The sequence below is a fragment of the Endocarpon pusillum genome, assembly GCF_000464535.1.
Source record: "Endocarpon pusillum Z07020 unplaced genomic scaffold scaffold242, whole genome shotgun sequence".
NCBI classification, from domain to species: domain Eukaryota; kingdom Fungi; phylum Ascomycota; class Eurotiomycetes; order Verrucariales; family Verrucariaceae; genus Endocarpon; species Endocarpon pusillum.
The window spans coordinates 12,280-35,034 of NW_006916189.1; the positions used below are offsets into that span (position 1 = coordinate 12,280).

At 48.6% G+C, this 22,755-nt stretch overlaps 5 protein-coding genes across 5 annotated transcripts in view; 1 reads left to right on the forward strand and 4 right to left on the reverse strand.

Moving 5' to 3' along the window:
• EPUS_05670 (uncharacterized protein) overlaps positions 1–807 on the reverse strand; it is a gene marked incomplete at both ends in the record, with an annotated part of 3,099 nt that extends 2,292 nt beyond the window's left edge. The window contains one exon of the mRNA XM_007803502.1: positions 9–807. Within this exon, the coding sequence (XP_007801693.1) occupies positions 9–807 (799 nt within the window). The remainder of the gene's footprint in view (positions 1–8) is intronic.
• Positions 808–2,620: 1,813 nt separating this feature from the next.
• Positions 2,621–3,607, reverse strand: EPUS_05671 (uncharacterized protein; the record flags this gene model as incomplete). The annotated part of the gene is made up of 4 exons (XM_007803503.1): positions 2,621–3,047; positions 3,108–3,209; positions 3,275–3,349; positions 3,405–3,607. 4 exons carry the CDS (start codon positions 3,605–3,607, stop codon positions 2,621–2,623), a joined length of 807 nt encoding a protein of 268 aa, XP_007801694.1.
• Positions 3,608–6,682: 3,075 nt separating this feature from the next.
• EPUS_05672 (uncharacterized protein) lies at positions 6,683–7,132 on the reverse strand (the record flags this gene model as incomplete). The annotated part of the gene is made up of 2 exons (XM_007803504.1): positions 6,683–6,785; positions 6,837–7,132. 2 exons carry the CDS (start codon positions 7,130–7,132, stop codon positions 6,683–6,685), a joined length of 399 nt encoding a protein of 132 aa, XP_007801695.1.
• A 4,803-nt stretch (positions 7,133–11,935) lies between these two features.
• EPUS_05673 (uncharacterized protein) lies at positions 11,936–17,195 on the forward strand (the record flags this gene model as incomplete). The annotated part of the gene is made up of 2 exons (XM_007803505.1): positions 11,936–14,191; positions 14,247–17,195. The coding sequence occupies 2 exons, from the start codon at positions 11,936–11,938 to the stop codon at positions 17,193–17,195; spliced, it is 5,205 nt and encodes a 1,734-aa protein (XP_007801696.1).
• A 2,414-nt stretch (positions 17,196–19,609) lies between these two features.
• On the reverse strand, positions 19,610–22,121 carry EPUS_05674 (uncharacterized protein; the record flags this gene model as incomplete). The annotated part of the gene is made up of 3 exons (XM_007803506.1): positions 19,610–20,354; positions 20,409–21,885; positions 21,935–22,121. 3 exons carry the CDS (start codon positions 22,119–22,121, stop codon positions 19,610–19,612), a joined length of 2,409 nt encoding a protein of 802 aa, XP_007801697.1.
• Between the last annotated feature and the right edge of the window lie 634 nt (positions 22,122–22,755).

Consider the following 22,755-nt stretch of genomic DNA (forward strand, 5'->3'; position numbering starts at 1 on the left):
CTCATTACCCAATCGATCCCTTTCCGCAGCGTTTTTGATCAACAAATTCCCAGATGCAATGATTCCGTATCGAATTTGAGGGTCTCTCCGGCCCGGAGATCTCGGGATCTTGCCATTGTCGCACACATTACACAACCACAATGGGCTTAGCGAGAATAGCACCAACCATATCATCCACCACCATAATGGCCATTGAGACCGATCGCACCAAGTGCAGTACAAATGGTCTTGGTCGACTCCTGGAAAGATGTAATTCTCATCCGCCAGATCGGGCTTTTGGATCATTGCAGATACATTTTCTAATACCCGACGGCGACAGGTGCCAGGCCTGGACTGAATGGATGCGAGGGCTGTCAAAAGGACGGTCGGGGGTTTATCGAGAGATCCCTTCCGTTCGAACTTTTCTTTCCCTAGGTTCTTGCCCAGGTCGTATTGGACCACGCCGCCATAAGTCCCATCCGGCTGGCTGACCACCACGTCGCCTAGGCGGATGTCGATCTCTTTCGCGAGATTTGGGATGCCACCTCCGATGCCCACCATCAAGCCAAAGCGGATTTCAGGAAACGTCCTCAACATATTGCTGGCAACCGTGGCCGCAGCGTTGGTGCCATACACCCCTGTGGGCAGACACGCAATCACCACGTTGTGTTCATGGACTCGGCCCAGCACATAGCTATTAGTGTCTTGCGCATCTGTTATCTTCAGCGGCTCATGCTCTTCATCCAACATCGCTCTTGCCGCCGTCATCTCTTTGGGTAGGGCGCACATCACTCCCACTTGATACGCTTCGACAGGTGATGGGTGCATGCCGGCTGCCGTCGGTGACTCGATGACTCGATGATGGTAGTATCCGTTAAAGAGGCGGCACGAAGCATAAAGGGTAAGTCGAGCTGTGAGATGTGTATACAAACCTACAGCAGCTGGGTTGTGCACGTCTGCTCCGAATATTGGCCAATAAAGATGTAAGAGCAGCAGGCAAGCTTGCTTGTTAGCAAGTCAGTCTCTCATTTCGATAACCACAGCCATAGGCCCCCCAACTTTACGTAATATCTTAATGCGCCTCCGATTGGTCCAATAAAACATGACTTTGAAAGTGCTCAATTCAACAGCAAATAACACAAAAACAATGAGATTTTACTTTGCATCACGATTTCGCGCAGTTTGCGGTTCCTGCGTCTTCCGCGGTTACTGAGCCCTCCTGAGGCTCCTGCAGCGCCGTGAACCTGCCTGGTCTTGCTTATCTATTCTGAGTCATCGGTGCGCAGTCCACTACTGACTACTGCCGGCACGCCTATCTTGGTGCCTCGATCCCTGGGCCACTGTCTCTCTATTTTAAGTCGTGCAGGCCCACGCACACTAATCTCCGACGGGGAGCGGTAAAAATAATCCACCAGCTTCCTGCGCGATCACTCTAGTCATCCGCTAAGCATTCGGGGCCTGCCTTGGGGCAGCCTGCGCTGACGGCGTGTACCAGGCGGTGCCATGGACGGTGGCGGCACGAGAAGTAGCGGTGGTCAAGTTGCTCTTAGTGACAGGCAAAGACAACCCGGATACGAAAGACTACGACGTCACGGTAAACCCCATTATCTCCATTTCTCGAATCTTTTCTTGCCTTTAGATGTCTCCATGTCAGGGAAGAGCAGATTGGCAAACGTGTCGATGGTTGATACACGGGGTGAGTTTCTCTTCCGTCCTTGCTTTTCTCCAACTCTCCTATTCATCTTCCTCGAGAAATCTGCCGATCAGTTCTGTTAGATGTAACCTCTTTGAAACTTGTACCATTCTTTTGGAAGTCTCGATTGGCCTCCTCTTTTCTTCTTCTTTCATCTACTGAAGAGTGGACCTGCTGATCTTAAAACCTGGATCGATTGGATCCTCCGTACAACTAAGAAGAAGACGCACGAACCTATCGGCCAACTGTGGAAATGGTTGTGCCAAAGCTACAGCATCTTAGCTGTGCAGCTTATGGACTCATTTACAACCCAGCAAGTGAGACGGGTATGGTCTGTCCTATTCTTTACTAAGCTGATATACCTCCATAGTACATGAAGGGCCAAATGCATGAAGACTACGAAGTCAGTCGCCGCGCCCGACGAAAGGATACCTTGAGCGCTGAGGACTCGGCATTTTGCTGCAATAACACTTTGGTGGGCGCTTTTTACAGCCGCCGTGAAGGGCCTGCTTCCGGACCCTGAAGATACATGGACCAAATAACAGGCCCTCCATCGGATTCCTTGCTCTGATGTCCAACCGCCGGGGATTCCAGATCAGTGTTGGAGTCCTTTTCATAAATCCTTTTAGCTGCCATCGGATCTTGTTTTCCGATGAAAGTTCCTCCTAGCACAGGGACCTCACTATCCACTGCACCTACGTCCAGATTCGCTTTTGTGCAGAGCTCGAAGTCTTCGTTAGATTCTGCTCCTCTTTCGTACTCAGGACAGGGACGATGCGTCCTTTGTCAGGTAGAAAATAAAGAGGAGGCGAAGATTAGGCAACTAGCACCGCTGATTCTACCGAAGCTATTCTTCGTTCTCGCTTATTGATAACATCCAAGATCACAGCATCTGTCTACTCCCAAAAATATTCATAGCCCTAGGTGACTGTCGACTGCTCCGGTTCCTTACGTATCACTACCTCCTGATCTTCTGCAAAACCTCCAGGCAGCATATCGCAATAGTGTCATGAATTCGGATCTTATCATCCCTAGCCCTTCTAGCTCCGCGAAATCCGTCTCGGACACCTCGGTCCCATTCACCCAGGCATCACCCAGCCGCCGGAGCATCAGTCCTTCAGCCTCTTCCCCCTGAGCTCTGAGAACCGGGTCCATTTTGAAGTCACCCAGATGATAATACGCGCAGATTTGGTGTCGACCAGCACCCTGCCACAACGCTGCGAGTCTCCCGATCCCCACGTTGTCTATGCTATCTAGCGTGGGCACCTCGATATCGCCGGTGGATCTCAAGGGGACGAGGACTCCTTCGAACGGAACGTCCTGAAGAGCCTCAGGCGTAGCGACCCCGGTTTTGAGACGACAGACCACTTGTTTGCTGTGAAAACGTTATCAAAGAGTTCGAGATCGCTTCGAAACCCGCACAGGACCCACTGACATCGGCCATGAGCTCGTGTTAAGGACCTTGAACGCCGTCACCCAGTCAGGGTGTGCCTGGTGTCTCTTGTCATCATTCATCTCGACCGTGACCCCACTCGCGCTGTCAACGTCGATGTCAGCCAGACTCTCTGTCCGCTAGAAGCAACCTGGGACGGAACCGCATACAAATCGACCGAGAACTCCATCATCCCGGGCTCCCCGACCGCCTCATGGGTGTCAAGTTGAACGCACCAAGAAGCACTATGAATGCTCGGTTATCGAGACCTCTGATCAGTAGGCAAGACATCTGACTCACACGTGATCCCACACCACACCTCTGACCCTCACCTCACAATATTCTCTTCTGTCATACGGAAGACGGTTCTCCTCGACTTCATGTCGGTCGCCCGCGGCGGAAGTGTAGGCAAACGCGGATGGCACTCTACTGACCACAAACCAGTAAAGTTGTTTCGATGTCATCTGTTCAGGCGCCATCCAATCGATGACCCTGGAAGACATGATGAGGGATGATGATAGTAAGGTGACTGACTGACCAAGGCGCGTAGTGGACGTAAAGTGATGTCGTGATCAGATGAATCAAGTCCGAACAGATACTGTCTGCAGACGATGGTGAAAAGATGATGGAGTAATTGATCGATAAAACTTGTATAATAGTAAGCGTTGTCACAGACAATCTGCTCAACTACGTAAGTAAAGATGAGAGTGAAGTGAAATGATAAGACGTCAGAAGAACGGTTATCAAAGGACAAAGCAACCCTAACGTATTCTTTGACCTCGAGGTATATAACGCAAGTATCCAGAATCTGTTTAGAGCCGGACCGATCGATTCTATTCTCTACTGGATATAGAGACTAGATGTCTATATATTTAGCAATTATATCAACATCGGTTAAAAACAAAAAGAATCTCTTAGAGTCTAATAATACCTGAAAAGAAGATAAAAGAGATTGAACCACACCATTCTATCCCCAATTTATCAAGAGTCCTCAAGCCTGGATGACCGACACCTAAGTCTATTACCGATCTAGAGGATAGTTATTCCCTTCTTTGTAGTGTGGAGGTGTACGGTCAATCTATTATCACGGCTAGTCCTACTCGATCCTATTATGCCCTTGCTAACCCTCCTTCTCAAGCCTATATCAATCAACAATCAACGTACAAGAAAAGTATAGATAATACGTGTTCTGTCACCTTATCCAAATAAGTCTCCCCCGATAGCTCAGCGGTCTAGGGCGACCTCACAAACGGGACTATAGTATAAAGGGTAACATTCTTTCGGATGAGGGAGATACGATATCTTACTCTGGAAGAGTTCCAAGTTCGATTCTTGGTAGTTCTCTTGTGGGACTAAGTGATTTGTGACTGTTATAAACTGTGACTCTTCACCTAGTCCCACCTTCTTTTTTTTTATCTTCTTTGTCTTTTTTTTCTTGACTCGCTGACTCGAAACTAGATCCTAGTGCAGAGTCATCGTTTGTGGAGCTTATGGAGAGAAAGACGTTTTAAAGGGCTGATATCATACTTGTCTCAGAGCACATAAAGTCGGGCATGACAGAGGAAGACCTCAATATAGTTTTCGGATGAATCTTGGTTTCTTCGAGCTTGGAAAGCGGGTGTGGAGATGGCATATGCATTGCTCTTAAACTGTCCCACAACGTCTATTTTTTTTGACCGCACAGTGATAGCAACTGGACCCGCAGCTTCAGATGATTCATAGCCATAATCCCTTACTTCTTCGTCCGCATATTTCAACAGCACTCTTTTCTTCTCCTTCTTCTTAGCCTTCTTTGAAATCGAGAAGGTTCCTAAGTCGTCGTCAATACTAGTAGCAGGAGCAGACACTTCTTCAACATCTTTGCTCCGTTTCTTCTTCCCTGCGCTTCACAAGCAAGAAGAAACTATTAATGTTTAGTATGAATCTCAATCAGACTTTGTATAAAGACCTAGAGAGAATTTATCGCTATACTACTGAAGAATTCCAAGTTGCAGGAGGTAAGATCTAGCTTTTTGAAATAAAACTCTCTTTTAAGCGCCACTTCAAAACCTACCCCTGTTCCTTCCTCCTCCCCCTCCCTTAATACTATACACCCTCCTTTCTCTAGCTAAGGCTCTTATTCAGTAAGAACCAGTAGGTTAAGCACTCACGCCAGGCGATTCATGAGGTTATGAAGAGTATACAATACCATGTACCCGCAGAGCATGGCTTTTATAATGGTTATGATGCTCAAGCCAAATCTCGTCCAAAGAGCAAGAAGGATAGGGACAGGTGAACGGCTCTCCTTGAGGAAGGTACCGAAGATGCTGCAGCTGTACATGCCGAGCCAGCGACCAGGGACTCGCGAAGCACTGAGTTCTGATCTCCGTTGCCAGACTAGCATCTCCTAAACAGAATAGACACTGGGTTCCAGGACAACGAATAGGATAGACATCAGGATCAGTGTCTAGGAGGCAGGGTGTGCTTTCAGCGGCACCGTCCAAGCCAACCGTATTAAGCGCATCTCCATCAGCGTGTTCCGGTTGACGCCGTGGCCGTGGATACTCACGGCGGCCGCATAGAGATGCATAGAGTCGGATGATCTCGCAGTTATCATCGTTTTGTCGTTGGCGAGATTTAGGCATCAATGTAGCTGAAGGAAACAGTAATCTCGCTAGTCCTTCGCGTTCCCTGAAGCGGAATTCTGATATAGAAGGGCTGGTAGGCTCCTCTTGGCTAGTATGTTGGTTCTAGAGACACTGTACTCTAAGGGTTTCAAAATATTGCCGCTGTGAAAGCTCAAATAGCTCATCTACCTTTCGCTTCAGGAGACTCCTAAAGCCTCTTTCTAGCCGAGTACGGCCCTCAAGCTCTGTTTTTATCATCAAATCTTGCTTGGCCTTTTTTCTTGCAGCCGCGACTGAGCTATAACGATTTTGGATCGTCTTCGTGCTATTGTCAAGGAGCTGTTTTGCTATGATAACCTCGACGTCATCTTGTGCCTAGAGACGCTGCATAGATGTAGGTCTGGCAGGAGCAACAGGATCTATGATAACCTCGACGTCATCTTGTGCCTAGAGACGCTGCATAGATGTAGGTCTGGCAGGAGCAACAGGATCTGCAGTAAGGGACACGTGGCTTATTAATTTCATGATCGCCGCATCGGAAGGCGTCCTAATGAAGGCAGATACAATATCGGCATCAGTGACCTAGTTTCGATAGCTTCGTTGATAGATTGACCTATTAACATGTCTCATGACCTGGTTCCGTACTCCCTCTGGTATGAGAGTTAGAAGAACTATAAGTGGACAGGTAGAATTGGAGTCAGATTTACCTGGAAGTACCTCTGCCGCACCGTAACAAAGCATCTTGAACTCAAAACTTTCCTTCATACCAAAAGATCTACCCAGGCGTCGATTCCAAGTCGTCATCTGATTATATTGTGCGGCCAGAACAGGTGAAGTGTGAATCTTCCCCATCGTGTCGCGGACGGACCGACGCAGCACTAGGACTCTTTGCCACTCTGCAGCCTACTTAATAGGCACAGAGGCAAGTCGATCAGGAATGTTGATTTCGTAAATGTCCTCAGGCTCGCAGATCTACTTGCTCGCAAAGGCTTTGTCCTTGAGTGCTAATCCGCAGATAACTTTGATCAAACAGAAACTTGGAACATCCTGTCGCTCCAGAAATTTGATCAGCGGTCTAGTAACATAGTCAGCAGGTGATGTCGATTTGATCCATGGAAGAACTGACGGATTCCCACGATTTCGTCTACCTTTAAGGAGTCGTAGCGTGATAAGCATGCCCAGTTTCACACTACCCGGGTTCCCCTTATCTTGAAGAGCGTAGAGTTGAATGTCTCTATATTCAACAGCCTGATTCTGCTTGAGATATCCGATAGATTCAACTATAGTACCGGCACGTGATGTGGTCGATGCGCAGAAAAGATTTAAAGCCGCGTGCTGAACCCGCTGCCGCTCCTCCGGATAATATTCATCGCTAAGGACCCAATAGTAGTAGAGGATGTCAAGCACGTCGTCTGCATTCATCACCGCTCTAAACCGACCGGTTTCCTGGAGCTCAAACTCATTAATTAAGTGATCTATAATGAACTATGAAATAGAATCTCCTATTAATAAGACCGCACGTAGTCGAGTATCTTTAATAAGGGCCGTACATTTTTCATGTCCATCTTGATAGATTCATCTACAGGATAATTTGTATAAACGTGTACTGCAATCCTCCAGAACTTTGCGAAGGTGAAGAGGGTGGATGATGATTTGATATTTGAGATCTCACAGCTCCATTCTAAGAATGATCGGACGACTTCATAGGATAAATGATTCTCGCATATTTTGACAGGGTCGGGGCTTAGAAAGTAACTCGACTCTTCATAGACTTTCTGACAAAATCTAATCACGCCTGATTAGTGTTTGTTCAAAGAACAAAGATAGTAGGAGTAGTAGGAAAATGTATACGAGACTTACTGAGTCCATCATATCCATGCACATTTATAGGACATTTTAGTGCTGTCTGCATATTTAGGTGTCGTCGGCTTAGTGCTTTGACTAAGCTTGCTGATCAGCTCTTGAAATGGTCGTGAATGTCTTTTGGTCTTTTGCTTTGTATGAGTGGAGGGTGAGACCGCCATTGATGGGTCTTCAAGATGGAAGTAGGTATATTGAATAGATGAGACTTGATAAAATGTGGTGAAAGATCAGCCATGATGTTGTCGCGAAGAGGGGTGCAACTTTTTATATGCGCATTTGGGTCCATCGAGTCGTACTCGAGAACAAAATAAGGTCGCGACCTGATTGAGGGCAAAGAGGAAGAGGGTTGGGAGGGTAAAATGACACCCCCAAACCAGGGTTCGCTTCCCTGTCTAGCGTGGGTGCAGAGGGTGCCAAAAGCAGCGTCAAAAGGGTCCCTGATTTGGTACCCTTTATAACCCTGATGTACAGTTACTCCGTACTCCTGCATCTTCCTCTTGAAATCATACTAGTACTTCAAACCATCGATTATCTCGACTACCCCAATCCAATCAATCTTTTGTCGACTTGTCGATGTATTTACTCCCTTTCCAAGTCTAATATTGTTCGATGTGCGCTAATCGAACTTGAACTAAGCGACCTTTTCTGGAGACTCGACGTAGCGCCCTGCTACAAATGTTTAAGTGTCATGCACTATAATCACCTTAATAACTCAGCTTTGAGGACCGTTTCCCGCTCTCCCCCAGCTAAGTGGGACGTGCGATGGTGGAACTGTGAACGACACAGCAAGATTTGGACAATCAGGTACGGGTCAGCGGATAAGTGGACATTGGATTGTCAGAGATGCGACGAGTCAGGTATAGGGCAAAAGGTGGAATCATTGCTGTAAATCCGGAAAAGTGGCCGAGAAGACTTCTAAGGTGGAACATGTTTGAACTGTACGCTTGTGAATTCATACAGAGCACCACGAAACCGAAAGCATGGACGACCGATGTCAGAGAGACAATCCCACGCTGGTATCAATTTTAAGCTCCATCTATGTATAAGGCGCTGGGCTTTTCTCTTTCTGCTGTTCGCACATGATGAAGTTTCCCAAGGTCCCTAGTATGAGACTTCGCCTGCTGAGTTTTCAAGCGGTGTCTATTCCGTACCTCTTCCTCATCTTCTTACACTACTCACAAGTATATTCTCGTTTTTCTTCCTGGTCCCAGAAAATCTTGCATACAATTCACAGGTCATCAAGAGCAACCCTAGCACACGATCTGATCTCCCTTTCGGGAGAAGGCGGCCTCTACAACTGTCATCTGCGAGAGAAGCCATGGTCAAAATACTTGTGGCACCACCACAGCCATCCCCTCACTCGCTACTCCTCGCCCTTCCACCTGAACTCTCCAACGAAATTCTCTCCTACCTCTCCTACCCCGCGCTGCTCCTTTTCATATTAAATTGCCGCGCCTCCACCGTCGTTTCCAATCCCGCCTCACGCGTCATGGCCTCTTCGAGCACGAAGTCTCGAATCGTTCCATCTTCATAGAGTACGACATCATGCCCTGCTACGGATGCTGCAGATGTCGGCGGTATCGGAAATTCGACTATATTGCCGAAGGGTCGGATTGGAGGGTGAGTTGTTATCTGGTACGCAGACTTTGGGATATCTACCTTGGAGACAGGAGGCATGCAGGGGAGCGGCGGTGTAAGGAGTGCGCAAGGGATTGGAGGAGTGATTTGTGCATTTTGCTGTGGATTTATAGGTTCGAAAGTACTTGGGTAACACGGTAGTCTGGGCGGTTTCTCTATTGCACACTTTCGTCGTCGGGATGGGGAGAAAAGTCTTGTTTTCTTCTTCGGCTCCTCTTGTGAATGTCCTCCGGGTTCCGTTATGGTACTGTACACAATCTTGCTCTGGGCGCTCACAACATCTCCACAATGCCAGTGTATCCATCGAATCAAATAACCCAAATCTTCACCCCCAATTGATTTGCTTATCTAATCCTACGTTGATTTAACTAGATTTGATTGGATTTGATTGGACGTATTTGTCAAATGGAATCGAATGCTAGTAAGCAATGTTTCGTTAAGAGGACTGCCTTTTCGTAGATTCATCTCACAAAGAGAGTCCGCCAAGACCTTTATCTTTCTATCGAAAATAATTCTGCCTGCTTCAAAATACAAGACCTTTCTACTAGTATTCTTAAGACTTCTTCTATTGATGACTACTACTACTACTACTACTACTACTACTACTACTACTACTACTACTACTACTACTACTAATTTGTCAGGTTTTACGGAGTAAAGTCTTGATTTCATTTGATGAAAGCACGGATTTGGTTTATTTGACTCAATTTGATTCAGATGGACACACTGCATAGTAATGCCAAAATGCGCTTTTATATTCTCACCTCTATTTTCGTAGTAGTACGCACCGTACCTCTTATTGCCTCGCTTTCCGCTCTTCAGCATTGTCATTCCCGAGGCAGCCATTGCGCTTTGCATTACATGGATCTTCTATCACTGGCCACCCCATCTGACCGGTCAGCGAATCGTATCGGCAGTCCTCCTCCATTTTCCCTCCCACAAATGAGCGTTTCTTCATGCAAATCAAACTCCCTTCTGTCTCGCCTTTCCGCACCCTTCATCTTCAACAGTCAATAGTCAATGTTCCATCGAAATGCTCATTCAAGATTGATCGTAACCTCCTTGACGGTCCGGGCGGCTAGAGGAAGTCCAATAGATAACCTGTAAGTGTGTATTTCCACGGAGGACTGGTTTGCGCTTTCTTTGTCGGCAGCTTGAAAAGAGCTCTCTTGCTCTCTCTGTTCCCCCCTCTCCCTCCCCGCCTTTCTCTTTATCTAACCTAGCTTCCCCTCCTCTCTCTTCCGGACCAAAGAACGGAATAATCATCGATGGCCATTACACCGCTGTAAGAATACTAGTAACTCATTCTATCCCTCTCTTATCATCCTATCCTTTCTCTTTTTATATCACCCTCTTTCTCTCCATAATAATCAAACGAAGAGGCAGAGGAAAAAAGCCACCCCCGCAGAGGTGAGAATAAGAACGTACAGACCTAGACAGAAAAAACAGGACGGGGCCGAAAGACTCGATGAGAACCATGTAAGCCAATCTCACCCCCAATGTAGCGGAACACCCTGGGTGCAGGAATTAGTAGGAGGTACATTGACTTTGAAGCTCTGCAGAGCTTGTACCCCAAAGAATATCTCTATACTGCCACAATCATTCAGTATGGCCGTCTGTCGCCTAATTTCCGCAGAGTCGCCTTTTTACGTTCCACCAATGTCCCTTCACAACCCCATGGGGATTGTTCTTTTCTCACTTATTTAAACTATGCAAGAGCTGGTCCAGACCATGCAATCCACATTATCATGCTTCCCATTTGCCGCCAACAATGCATGCGGCATAGGAGGCAAATGGGCCAAACGGATCAGTACTTACTACGTAAGGACGCCACCATGACCAGTTTGGGTAAGGCGTAACATCGTGACACGAGTTGAGCGTGTTACTACGTCATCTACGGAGTATCAAATGTAAAATAAGATTGTTGCGTGTTTTATTACACTTGGCCCAGGATGCATTTAAAGGAAATGTCCTATGTGCCGGAACGAAACATAGGCTACTCAACACAGGCGACCACGTTGCAGCGCCTAGTCTAGAGAAGCCTGCGGGACAGCGGGTTCCATGATTAATTTGTTGTGGTTTGTCTAGACGATAAATTAGTTCTTAAAATCTTCAGATGAACTGTACAGCACCGGAGCGTATCAAATTTGGCGGAAAGTGACATCAGTCTGAGCTGCAATATCTTCATACCTGATGCCTGCTTCACGAAAGACTTGAGCTTGAAGGTGTTGGTCTCGAGTGGCCTGCGGAGCGCGCAGATTTCGAAGGCGCTCAAGTTCAAGTGAGTGCGGCGGCGGCGTTGTAAACTGCGCATCCTGCCCCATAGAGAGGGTGTTGACGGTGGTGAGGGCGTTGAGAGAGCATTGTTGTAAAAAAAACAGAGTCAATGGATTGCGCAAAATAGAAGCAATTAGGCCAACAGATGAGATGGTGAAGAAAAAGCCATTTTGGGTGGTGATCACTCACATTTGTAGTTCAACACCGGCAACAGTTGATCCATTACACTTTTCTCGAGATTCAGTAACAGCACTGGATCAACCCCGTAGGTGACATCCCCGCAGGAAGCAAGTCGTTCGTGCACACTCATTCTTGTTGCTGAACCCATCGGCTGTCCTACAGCTACCTCCTAGCACGAAAGAAACTCTCGTGCCTCTCGACGTGCTGTCCCAGCCAGACTCGAGCCGTCTTCAAATTTCCTCCAAAGCCTCGAATCCCTTCGCAACGATGCGTCTTTTAGAAGTCCTGTCGGGCGGGGACTTCCGCCTCACCGAGAAGTTCCTTGACAATGCGATCCCTCAATATGCCATTCTCTCTCACACATGGGGAAGTCAGGAAGTCATATATGAAGACGTGGTCAAAGGATCAGGTAGAGACAAGGCTGGATATGAGAAAATCAAATTCTGCAGCGAGCAGGCTGCTAGGGATGGTTTACAATATTTCTGGGTGGACAGCTGTGCTATCGACAAATCGAGCAGCGCGGAGCTTCAGGAATCCATTACGTCTATGTTTCGCTGGTACCAGCGCGCCGTGAAGTGCTACGTGTACCTGTCTGATGTCTCGACGAGGAAGAGGAAAATGGATGACAACTCGCGGGACTCGTGGAAACGGGCATTTCGGGAAAGTAGATGGTTTACCCGGGGTTGGACGCTTCAGGAACTCCTCGCTCCTACGTCTGTGGAATTCTTTTCCAAGGAGGGCAGCCGGCTTGGGGATAAGCAGTCTCTCGAGCAACAGATTCATGAGATAACGAGTATCCCAATTTCAGCGCTTGCGGGATCTGCGTTATCTTCATTCAGCGCTGACCAGAAAATGGACTGGGCAAAGAACCGCAAGACCACACGCGAAGAAGACTGGGCTTACTCTCTCATGGGCATTTTCGAAATCTCCATGCTAGTCAACTACGGCGAGGGGAGGGCAAGCGCAGTCAGACGGCTTAGAAAAGAGATCGACGATGCCTCAAAAGACAAAGAGTGCTTGCGGCACCTATACGTGACTAACCCTCGCGCGGACAAGATCCGCATCGAGGAGACTAAGGGCGGCCTGATACAGGACTCGTACCGGTGGATCCTAGAAAACTGCGACTTCAACCAATGGCGTAATAGCCAGCAGAGCAACCTGCTATGGATCAAAGGCGATCCCGGGAAGGGCAAAACAATGCTGCTCTGTGGAATCATTGACGAGCTAGAGAAGCCAACAGCTAAAACGTATAACCTGTCCTATTTCTTCTGTCAGGCAACCGATTCGCGAATCAACAGCGCCACAACCGTACTGCGAGGTCTTCTATACTTGCTCATCGATCAGCAGCCATCGCTTATTCCGCATATTCAGAAGCAGCATGATTATGCAGGTAAAGCTCTATTCGAAGATATAAATGCTTGGGTCGTCCTATCTGATATCTTCACAAACATTTTGCAAGACCCGAACTTGGAAAGTACATACTTCATCATCGACGCGCTCGACGAATGCGTAGTAAATCTATCGAGACTGTTAGACTTTATCGCACAGAAGTCGTCGATATCTCCTCATGTCAAATGGCTTGTTTCTAGTCGCAACTACACCTCCATCGAGGAGCGGCTAGGGATGGCCAAAAGTCAGGTGAGGCTATCCCTTGAACTGAATTCAGAGTCTATTTCTACGGCTGTCAGCATTTACATCCGGCACAAAGTGTGTGAGCTGGCGCAAGAGAAAAGGTACGATGATAAGACGCGAGACGCTGTCCTCGACCATCTATTCTCAAATGCGAATGATACTTTCCTTTGGGTGGCTTTAGTCTGTGAAAACCTCAAGAACATTCTACGGGGAAGAGTCCGCGTGAGGTTGAACTCGTTTCCGCCTGGGCTTTATTCTCTTTACGAGCGAATGATGAAACAGATATGCGAATCCGAGGACTCAGAACTCTGCAAGCGGATACTCGCCTCGATCGCGACCGTATACGAACCCATCACTGTGATTGGACTTACATCTGTTGTCGAGATGCTCGAAGAATTCTCCAACGATTTAGAGTCATTAAAGGAAATCATTAGCCTCTGTGGTTCGTTTCTAGTCATTCGAAGTGATACAATCTATTTTGTGCATCAGTCCGCAAAGGACTATCTGCTTGAAAAGGTATCTATTGACATCTTTCCATCTGGACAAAGAGAGATCCACTACGAGATCTTCTCGAGATCGCTCAAGGTCCTGTCCAGGACATTGCGACGGAATATCTATGGCTTAAGTTCGGTAGGCTGCTCTATCGACTTGGTCAAACGGCCGGATCCAGACCCTCTAATGGCGTCACGGTATTCTTGTTTTTATTGGGTTAACCACCTGTGTGACTGGAACTTCGACTGTTACGCGGATCAGCTGGTCGGCCTGCAGGATGGAGGCGCAGTGGATATGTTTGTGAGAAAGAAATTTCTGTATTGGCTCGAGGCTCTTAGTCTTTGTGGAAACATGTCGAAGGGGTTGGTTGCAATGACAAGACTCGAGGCTTTGATTAAGGTAAGTCTTGAGCCGCCGCTATCACTGATTCATTGGTCATGCTAAAATGAGGAAGGAAAGCAAAGGTGGACCTTCCTTGATCGAGCTGGTTCAAGATGCACGTCGATTTATGATGCATAGCAAGCTGGCCATAGAGGCCAGTCCTCTTCAGGCATATGTATCTGCACTCCTGTTTAGTCCAGCCTGCAGCCTTGTAAGGCACTGTTTTCAGAAGGAAAAGCCGGAGTGGGTCAGAATAATGCCGGCTATAAAAGACGGATGGGGTGCCTGTCTCCAGACGCTCCAAGGCCATCATGACTGGGTTATTTTGGTCACCTTTTCACAAGACTCTACACGGCTGGCGTCAATATCGCGCAACCAAACGATCAAAGTTTGGGACGCCAGCAGTGGCGATTGCCTATTGACACTTGAATGCTATAAGAGCATCCGGTCGGTCGCCTTCTCACATACCTCTGCCGAGCTCATGTCGGTGTCAGACGACGGAATCATCCAGGTCTGGGATGTCAGCAGCGGCGAGTGCCTCCAGATGCTGAAGGCTCATAGCGGCAGTTCGGTCGACTCTGTTGCATTCTCACACGACCTGACACGTTTCGGGTCGGCTTCACAGGACCGATCAGTACAGGTTTGGGATGTGAGCAGTGGGAAGTGCCTGCGGACGCTCAAAGGCTATTGCGACTCGGGTCGCTCAGTTACGTTCTCATACGACTCGACGAAACTTGCGTCAACGCTACAAGATGGTACGGTTAAGGTCTGGGATATACATAGGAGCCAGTGTCTATTGACACTTAATGGTCATAGCGATCATGTTGTTAAATCGGTCTTCTTTTCCCATGACTCTACACAGCTCGCTTCTGCGTCTGATCGAACAATTAAAGTCTGGGACTTAAGCAGCGGCGAGTGTCTACAGACATTTACAGGCCTTCACGGTCGAATTTTATCCGTCATCTTCGTACACACCTTGAAACAGCTCGCGTTCACAGAACTATACGGAATGGTGAGGGTCTGGGATATCAGCAACGGCAAGTGTCTCCAAGCGCTCAAAGACCCTAGGGCTTGGATCAGCTCGGTGGCCTTATCGCACAACTCGAACCCGACACAGATCGCGTTAGCGAGCAGAGGAAGAGTCAAGATCTGGAATATAGATAGCGGCGAGTGTCTACAGACACTTGGGAGCTACAGCGATTCTGTCAACTCAATCGCTTTCTCGAATAATGTAACACAGCTTGCATCAGCGCAAGAAAATACGGTTAAGGTCTGGAATATTGATAGTGGCGAGTGTCTTCAGACACTTAAGGGCCATTCCAGTTCAGTAAACTCGGTCGCTTTCTCACACGAGTCGACATGGCTCGCGTCAGCAAGCGACGGAACAGTTAAGATCTGGAATGTGGATAGTGGCAGGTGTCTTCAGACCCTGACGGGCTATTTTGGTTCAGTCAACTCTGTCGCTTTCTCACAAGACTCAACATTACTCTTGTCTGAGGCGAGCAACCCTACAGTCAAGGTCTGGGATTTAAGCAACAGCCAGTGCATTCAGACATTCGAAGGTCATAACAGTTCTATCAGCTTGGTGGCCTTCTCATACGACTCAACACGACTTGCGTCAGCGAGTAAGGGGACGGTCAAAGTCTGGAATATAGATAGCGGCGAGTGTGTCCAGGCCATTGAACGCCGTGAAACTGATGACAAGGCAATAGCCGTCACGAACGACTTAACGCGACTTGCGTTAGCGAGAGATAGAGCGCTTCAGATCTGGGATATAGAGAGCGGCGAGTGTTTCCAAACGCTTAAATGTCCTAAAGCACGGTTCGACTTTATAGCCTTCTCACATGACTCGGCTCAACTTGCGTCAGTGTTATACGACACGATTTACATCTGGAATATAAGAAGTGGCGAGTGCTTACAGATACTTGAAGGCCATAACGGTCTAATCACCTCAATCGCCTTCTCAAATGACTCAACACGGCTCGTATCTGCATCTCGTGACTGTACGATCAAAGTATGGGACATAAATCACGATAAGTATCCGTCAACACTTGCACAAACGTCCAAAGGCCACAACGAACGAGTTAGGGCGGTCGTCTACTCATATGATTCAACACAGCTTGCTTCTGCATCAAATGATAGAACGATCAAACTCTGGTGTGTCAGTAGTGGCAAATGCTTGCAGACGCTTGAAGGTCATAATGGTATGGTCAATAACATTACTTTCTCATATAATTCAATGCGGCTTATATCAGGGTCGGTTGACGGAACAATTATGCTATGGGACACACAGAGCGGCGAGCGCCTCTGGTCACTTAAAGGTCATAGTGATTTGGTCCGCTCGATCGCTCTCCCATATAAATCAACCCGGTTTGCATCAGTATCATTCGACTTTACTGTCAAAATATGGGATTTAAATAGCGGTACAAATATACGTACATTCGAAGACCATAATAGTTATATCGATGCGGTTGCCTTATCTCACGACTTGACTAGGCTCGCATTAGCTTGGGACGATCATACAATTAGGATCTGGAACTCTAATAATGGTGAATGTCTTCAAACACTCAAGGGCCATAACGATATAGCCGTCTCAGTCGCCTTCTCATACGATTCGACTCGGCTCGCATCATCGTCCGCCGACAATACGGTCAGGATCTGGGACGCCAGCAGCAGCGAGTGCCTGCAAATGCTTAACATTGGCAAGGGGCTTTATAACGTGTCATTCGATATCTCAGGCTCGTATCTTTATACTGATATAGGTACCTTTGCCGTTGATGCACCGTTAGCTTCGAACACAATACCGGAACAAATAGAACGTGAAAATTCGAGATGCCTAGGTGTGGGTTTGAGTCCAGATGGAGAATGGATAACGTGCAATTCAGAGAAGCTTATATGGTTGCCATCTGAGTATCGGCCGCGGCATTCGCCCGTGTCAGTGTCAGGGAGGACGATCGCCATTGGCCTTGGATCTGGAAAGGTATGGATGTACACCCTCCAGGTCACCAGCTTTGAACCGTAGCCGGAAGTTTGCATGTGTTTCCATCTCAACTTGATATGTTTTTCATCATCTCCAACTCATAGAGGGGTGCAAGGACGGGCATGAACAAATAAGAAAACCGCTTGCTGCTCAAGTGGAAGCTTCCAGGACATCAGAGCCGGATTTTCTGCCATCCCCAATTCCAGCGCCTCAACTTCATCCTCGGGCAACTTTTACTTCACTCTTCCCACGGATAGCACTATAGGAGCGCGATCTATTCTGCAAAAGTGATGGTGATGGTGAAGAGAAGGAGCGACAAGCTGCGCTAGGCAGCAGGCCCAGAGGAATCGTCACCGAACGTCATGAAAATCTAGAATCCTACCGTATTCCATAGGTACGCAAACCACAGAAGAAGATGAAACAAAGAGGAAATACAAGGTGAGAAACGCTGACGCTTTTCAGCATCTTGCGCCTTAGTCAGTGAGAGCCAGGTACCCGCCTCCAGAACAAGATTTCCGAATGCCAACGATGCGAAGCTGTGTATTGATACATACTGATTCGATAATCCCTTTTACATGAATTCTCGTTTTATGGGCTCAAGATTGGAGAGACTTTTCCGAGTTCCATGACACAGCGTGGGGGTAGAGCTCCCGTATCAATTCATGCGATGCAAGGACCAGAGGACCGACCGAGGACACACGGCCAGGTCACATAGAGATTTGGTGTTGACAGAGAGAGAAATCATGTTGAGCAGAGCTGAAAGACACAGCGATATCAAACTGCAAAGTATTGAACAGGACACGATGGGTTGGGTTTTTCAGTCACACCGGGAGGGTAGTTTCAAGGAGAAGCTGGAAAGACTAAGAAATATTGTCGACTGAATTGTAGGGAGGTACAGTCCACTAGTACCAACACCGAGCATGCGAAATCATCATCATCATAGAAATGATAGCAAGACAGCCAGATCCCTTCCCCCCCTAGTCTACCCCAACTAGGAAATAGAACAATCATAAACCTTCTACCCAACTAACGGACTGACTGACGGACTGTCCGCCAAGAGAAAAAAAAACCTCCCTGTCTCTCCCCTTTCTGACAGTGCATCAAAAGTCTTCAATATACGCTAAATTCCGAGCGTCACTAGCACACTCGATCTAAGCTTTAGCGGTGCGTAGAAAAATGCACTTAACTGATAATCTGACGTGGCTTTACAGGCCCATGTCAGCTAAGGCTCAATCATCCGCCCTCTCTGACCATCCTTACGCCACCACCGCCTAACTACTACCAGCAGTACGCTAGGACAAGAGAAGCTAGCTTTTACTTACGTAGGATGCTTGTCAGCGTATATCGATCGAAGACTTTTGATGCACGACTCTGTACGCTCTCCCTCCCTCTACTATTGTCTTGCGCAGAAATCAAGTAAAGAAAAAAAACCAATCATCCCATCCCATCCCCAATCATCTAAGATTCTCAGTCAAACAACCCATCATCCACCCATCCACTTGTGCATCCTTCCATCTATCCCTCCATCCTTTGAATCTTCAATCCCCATACTTATACGCCCTACACCCAAGCAAACATAAACCAAACATAAACCAAACCAAAACACACACACACACACTCTCTCTCATTAGAAGAACCCCCCCCCCCAACGAAGAGATGAAATGAAAAATCCCGCTCAGGGACTGACAGACACCGGCACCAGTTGACTAACATTTTTCTTCTTGTAAACTTACTCGTAGACTCGTTGAGTCAAAAGCTAAGTACTACTTACTACCATGTACATACCATGTACATACCGTGTACACAGCACACACACACACAAAAATGGATAGGTACTCCGTACATAGGTATATACATCCACCGATTTACCAACCAAAGCATCCATCTATGCAATCCCTCCCACCCACTCCTCAACAACACCTCCTCGATCGTCGTCACAAGGTATATATAACCAGACAGAAAACTTTCCTACTTTTTTGTCCCTCTCCCTCTCCCTCTCCCTCTCCCTCTCTGTGAGGAGCAATGGGCATCCAACGCAGCAGCACACATACACCCACATAAGAGAACTGAACACGCATATTTGCATGCTTGTATGTACATATGTTCATCTGTATGAAATCCTCCCTTTTTCATCATCGTCATCCATTAGTAGTTATCATCAGATTAAACCCAATTAAAATGACTTATACCGCTGAAAGCCACGATTCATAGGCTTCAAAGATGAAAAAAATGCGTGCCCCCGTCCAGTCGATGGTCAAGAGGACAACTTGATAAAACCAACATAGTTGCGTTGACCCAACCTCGACTGCTCAAAAATCCATGTCGACGGCTGAAAATCCTGGTACCAAACCCCACATCGGACTGAAGACGTATGGTGCATGCGCGCCAAACCCAGCGGCGCTACTGTAGAAGCGGTTTTCCCAGTCGTCTGACCGAATCGAGTCGTGCAACTCCAATCAAGGGTGAGGATACCTCCCCGTGCTAGTTAGGCCGTTGACCGGTCCATTCATATCCATATCCGGTGGTGGCCTCTGCATGGGTACTCTTCCCACGCCACCGGCGTGGGGTCCTGCTCTACCAGGAGGTCTCATGCCTGGAATCTCGAAATCCGGATTTCCCTGCAAGAGTACATCTCTGTTCTCCCTCGTGGAACCTCCATAGCCAGCGTTAGCAGGCATGGGCCTCCTCATGGCCGATGGCGGTCCCGACGGACCGCTAGGCATGCCTCTTATATCCTCGCTACCAGGTCTCCAACTAGGATTCACGCCGCGTTGGCTCACAGACGTGAAATGCGATATCTCGCTTCCAGTTGGCGATCGGGTGCCATCTTGAAGATTCTCGTCGGAGGGGTTTGGTTGGAGTAAGCCTGCTCCAGAGGGTGGAGCAAGTTGCCGGTGTGAAGCAGAAGGGCCTCCGGGGAGGAGAGAGATGGGGAGGGTTGGTTCTTGATCGGGTGGAGGGGTAGCGTTGATATGGACCTCTGAGAAGCGAGGGTCGACATCCTCGTAATAGTGAGATGAGGTGCGGCGGTGGGTTGGATTGTGGACAGGAACACGGCCGGAACTGGAGTTGGAGTTTACGTTGGAAGAGGAGGATCCGGAGGAGACCCCGGCAGGGCTGGGGCCTGGACGACTAAGGCTGCGTTGGGGACTGTGGGTTCGGCTGTTTTTTGTCCATGCGGCGCGGGGAGGAACGTAACCCCTGTTCGAACATTAGTAAGAAAATGAGCATCGAGATGTAGATGGTATTACTTACTCGGGAGCATGGCTGTACATGCTGCTAGGGCTGGTCGGACCTGTAGGTTCCCCTGTGTTTGATGGTGACCTCGGTCCTTCAGGCGAGCTGTACTGATTGCCTGGACTTGGCTGACCTGGGCGCATCGTCACTGTGTCGTGAACCATCTCCCCATCCTGTGGTCTAGAAGCTGCTTGCGAGATCCTTCCCGTTGCCGCATTCATCTCAACCGCCTGTCCGACAAATGGGGCATCTTGTGGTAGCGGAGGTGTTGGTCCAGGAGACGGTCTCCGCATTTGAACCCCAGAATATTGCTGCTGTTGTAGATCGCCTGGTGCTCCATACCCTTGCGAAGGAAATCGGCGTAGGTTCTCTTGTGAGCCATATCCTTCTGGTGAAAACCTCTGGCCCTGGGGAGGATATCCAGGTGGCGGTCCTTGTTGAGGTCTTCCCATCAAGGCGCCTGCTGCTGGTCCGGGACCAACCCCAGCGGCCATCGCACCACCTCGCATCTGGCTATTATAATGACTGCCCCGCCCATCATGGTATCCACCTCTGCTCATGGCATGGTTGGGCCCTCCGCGTGGTCCTCCCATGCCACCCCGAGGTGGACCGTAGCTTCCTCGTAATGGGTAGCCACCTCTCCCTCTGGGCCCTCCGTATCCAAATCCACCACGAGGACCGCCAGGTGTTCCGTCCATGCGATCCCTTGAGGGTCTTTGCCTCAGATCTGGGTCTGACGGCCCCCTGCTGAGATTTGGTGGAGCAGCATCCATAACACCAGATGATGGAAGCGAGCTTTCGAAGTCGTCTCTCGCGCCCTTGTATTGATCCTGGCTTCGTGATCGGACTGGGCCGAGAGCGTCACCATTGCTCCCCCTGTATCCCACTGGGCCACCATTCATCTTGGTTGATGGGGTTCTCTGGCCCAAATCAAACCTCTCCACAGAGATACCATGCTCTTTGTTGTATGTAACAAACGTTGGCAGGGTGTCTGAGCCTGGCGCTCCGTTCACCAAGGGAGGCTTGGGCTCATCGCTGGTTCGCTGGCTTGTAGCGTCCACTTTCATCGAATTCTGTCGGTTGTAGAAGTTCTCCCCACTCATCTCGGCGTTCTCGGCAATCCTCTTTTTCCTTGCTTTCCGACTGACCAGGGTGCGTCTCATTGCGCAAGTGACCACGCCCGAAGCTGTTATCAGAATGGTCGAAGCCAACACGATCCATCCTCCCCACTGTAGATGGGGCACGAAGAGCAAGATATCCACCAGAAAAGCCAAGAGGGTGACGAGAAGAGTCGGAAGCAGGAGAATGAGGAGCGCGAGGAGATATCGTGCAGAGTGTGATGGAGAGTGCAGATGCGCAGCTCCGGCGAGGCCGAGACATACCAAGTTGAACAGCGCAGCTATAGGGTGAACGACAAGGAGAGCAGAGAGGGAGTGGCGAGCGGCTGAAGGGAGGCTGAAGTCGGTGGCGCCCTTGCTTGTACCAAATAAGTCATCTGTGCCAATCAGTATGAGCGTGATGGGCTTGGAGATATCCAACAATACCTGTGTTGTACCCGATGCGAGGACCCGAGCAGTCCTCTGGGGTACAATATCCAAACACGCCAAAGTTGACGTCTTTGAAATTCGCAATTGGTACGCCTTTGATAATGGGTGTCGATAAAACAGAAAGCAAGAGAAGAATGAACGATGCGAGAAGTAAGATGGTGAGCGGTGTCGCTGGTCGGAGCATCTTGAAGGGGTAGCGCCAGTCAGCACTGGATATCCAGTGCTGATTGCGTAGTCACTTGGAAGGGGAGAAGGCGCCTCGAATGAACGGATGGATCAGCAGCCTGCATTTGGTTCGGTCAACGCGACGATAATTGCATGTTTGCAAGGTGATCCTCGAGGATGAAGAGTATGCTCCCTGAAGATTCGTGGTTCTGGAGGTGTGCCAGTGTGCCAGTGTGCCAGTGTGCCTGGAAGTTCTGGTTCAGTGGGGCGGGTAATCGAGTGGTCAGAGGGGAAATTGGTGGGCGTTAGCAAATGGGACAATCTAGGTTGGATAGCCTGCTACGTAGGTTGGATAGCCGACTACGTAAGTTGGCCGGATGTTAAGCAGCCACGAGGATGGAGAGGCTAAAGTTGAGCAAGGCTGGTGAGTGGCTGCCTCCAACCGCAAGCTGCAGCGGAAAAGCTGTCCTACAGTTGATTTCCAGGATGAATAAGATTGGTGTGGAGCGAAAGAAATGGGCAAAAGTATCCACCGGGACCATCATCAAGAGAAATTGGCGATGACGGAATGACAGCACACCTCGGTTGCGAGGCTCATACGTAGCACGTAGGAATCACGCGCTTCGAAGATGTTTGTTTGGACGAAACAATTC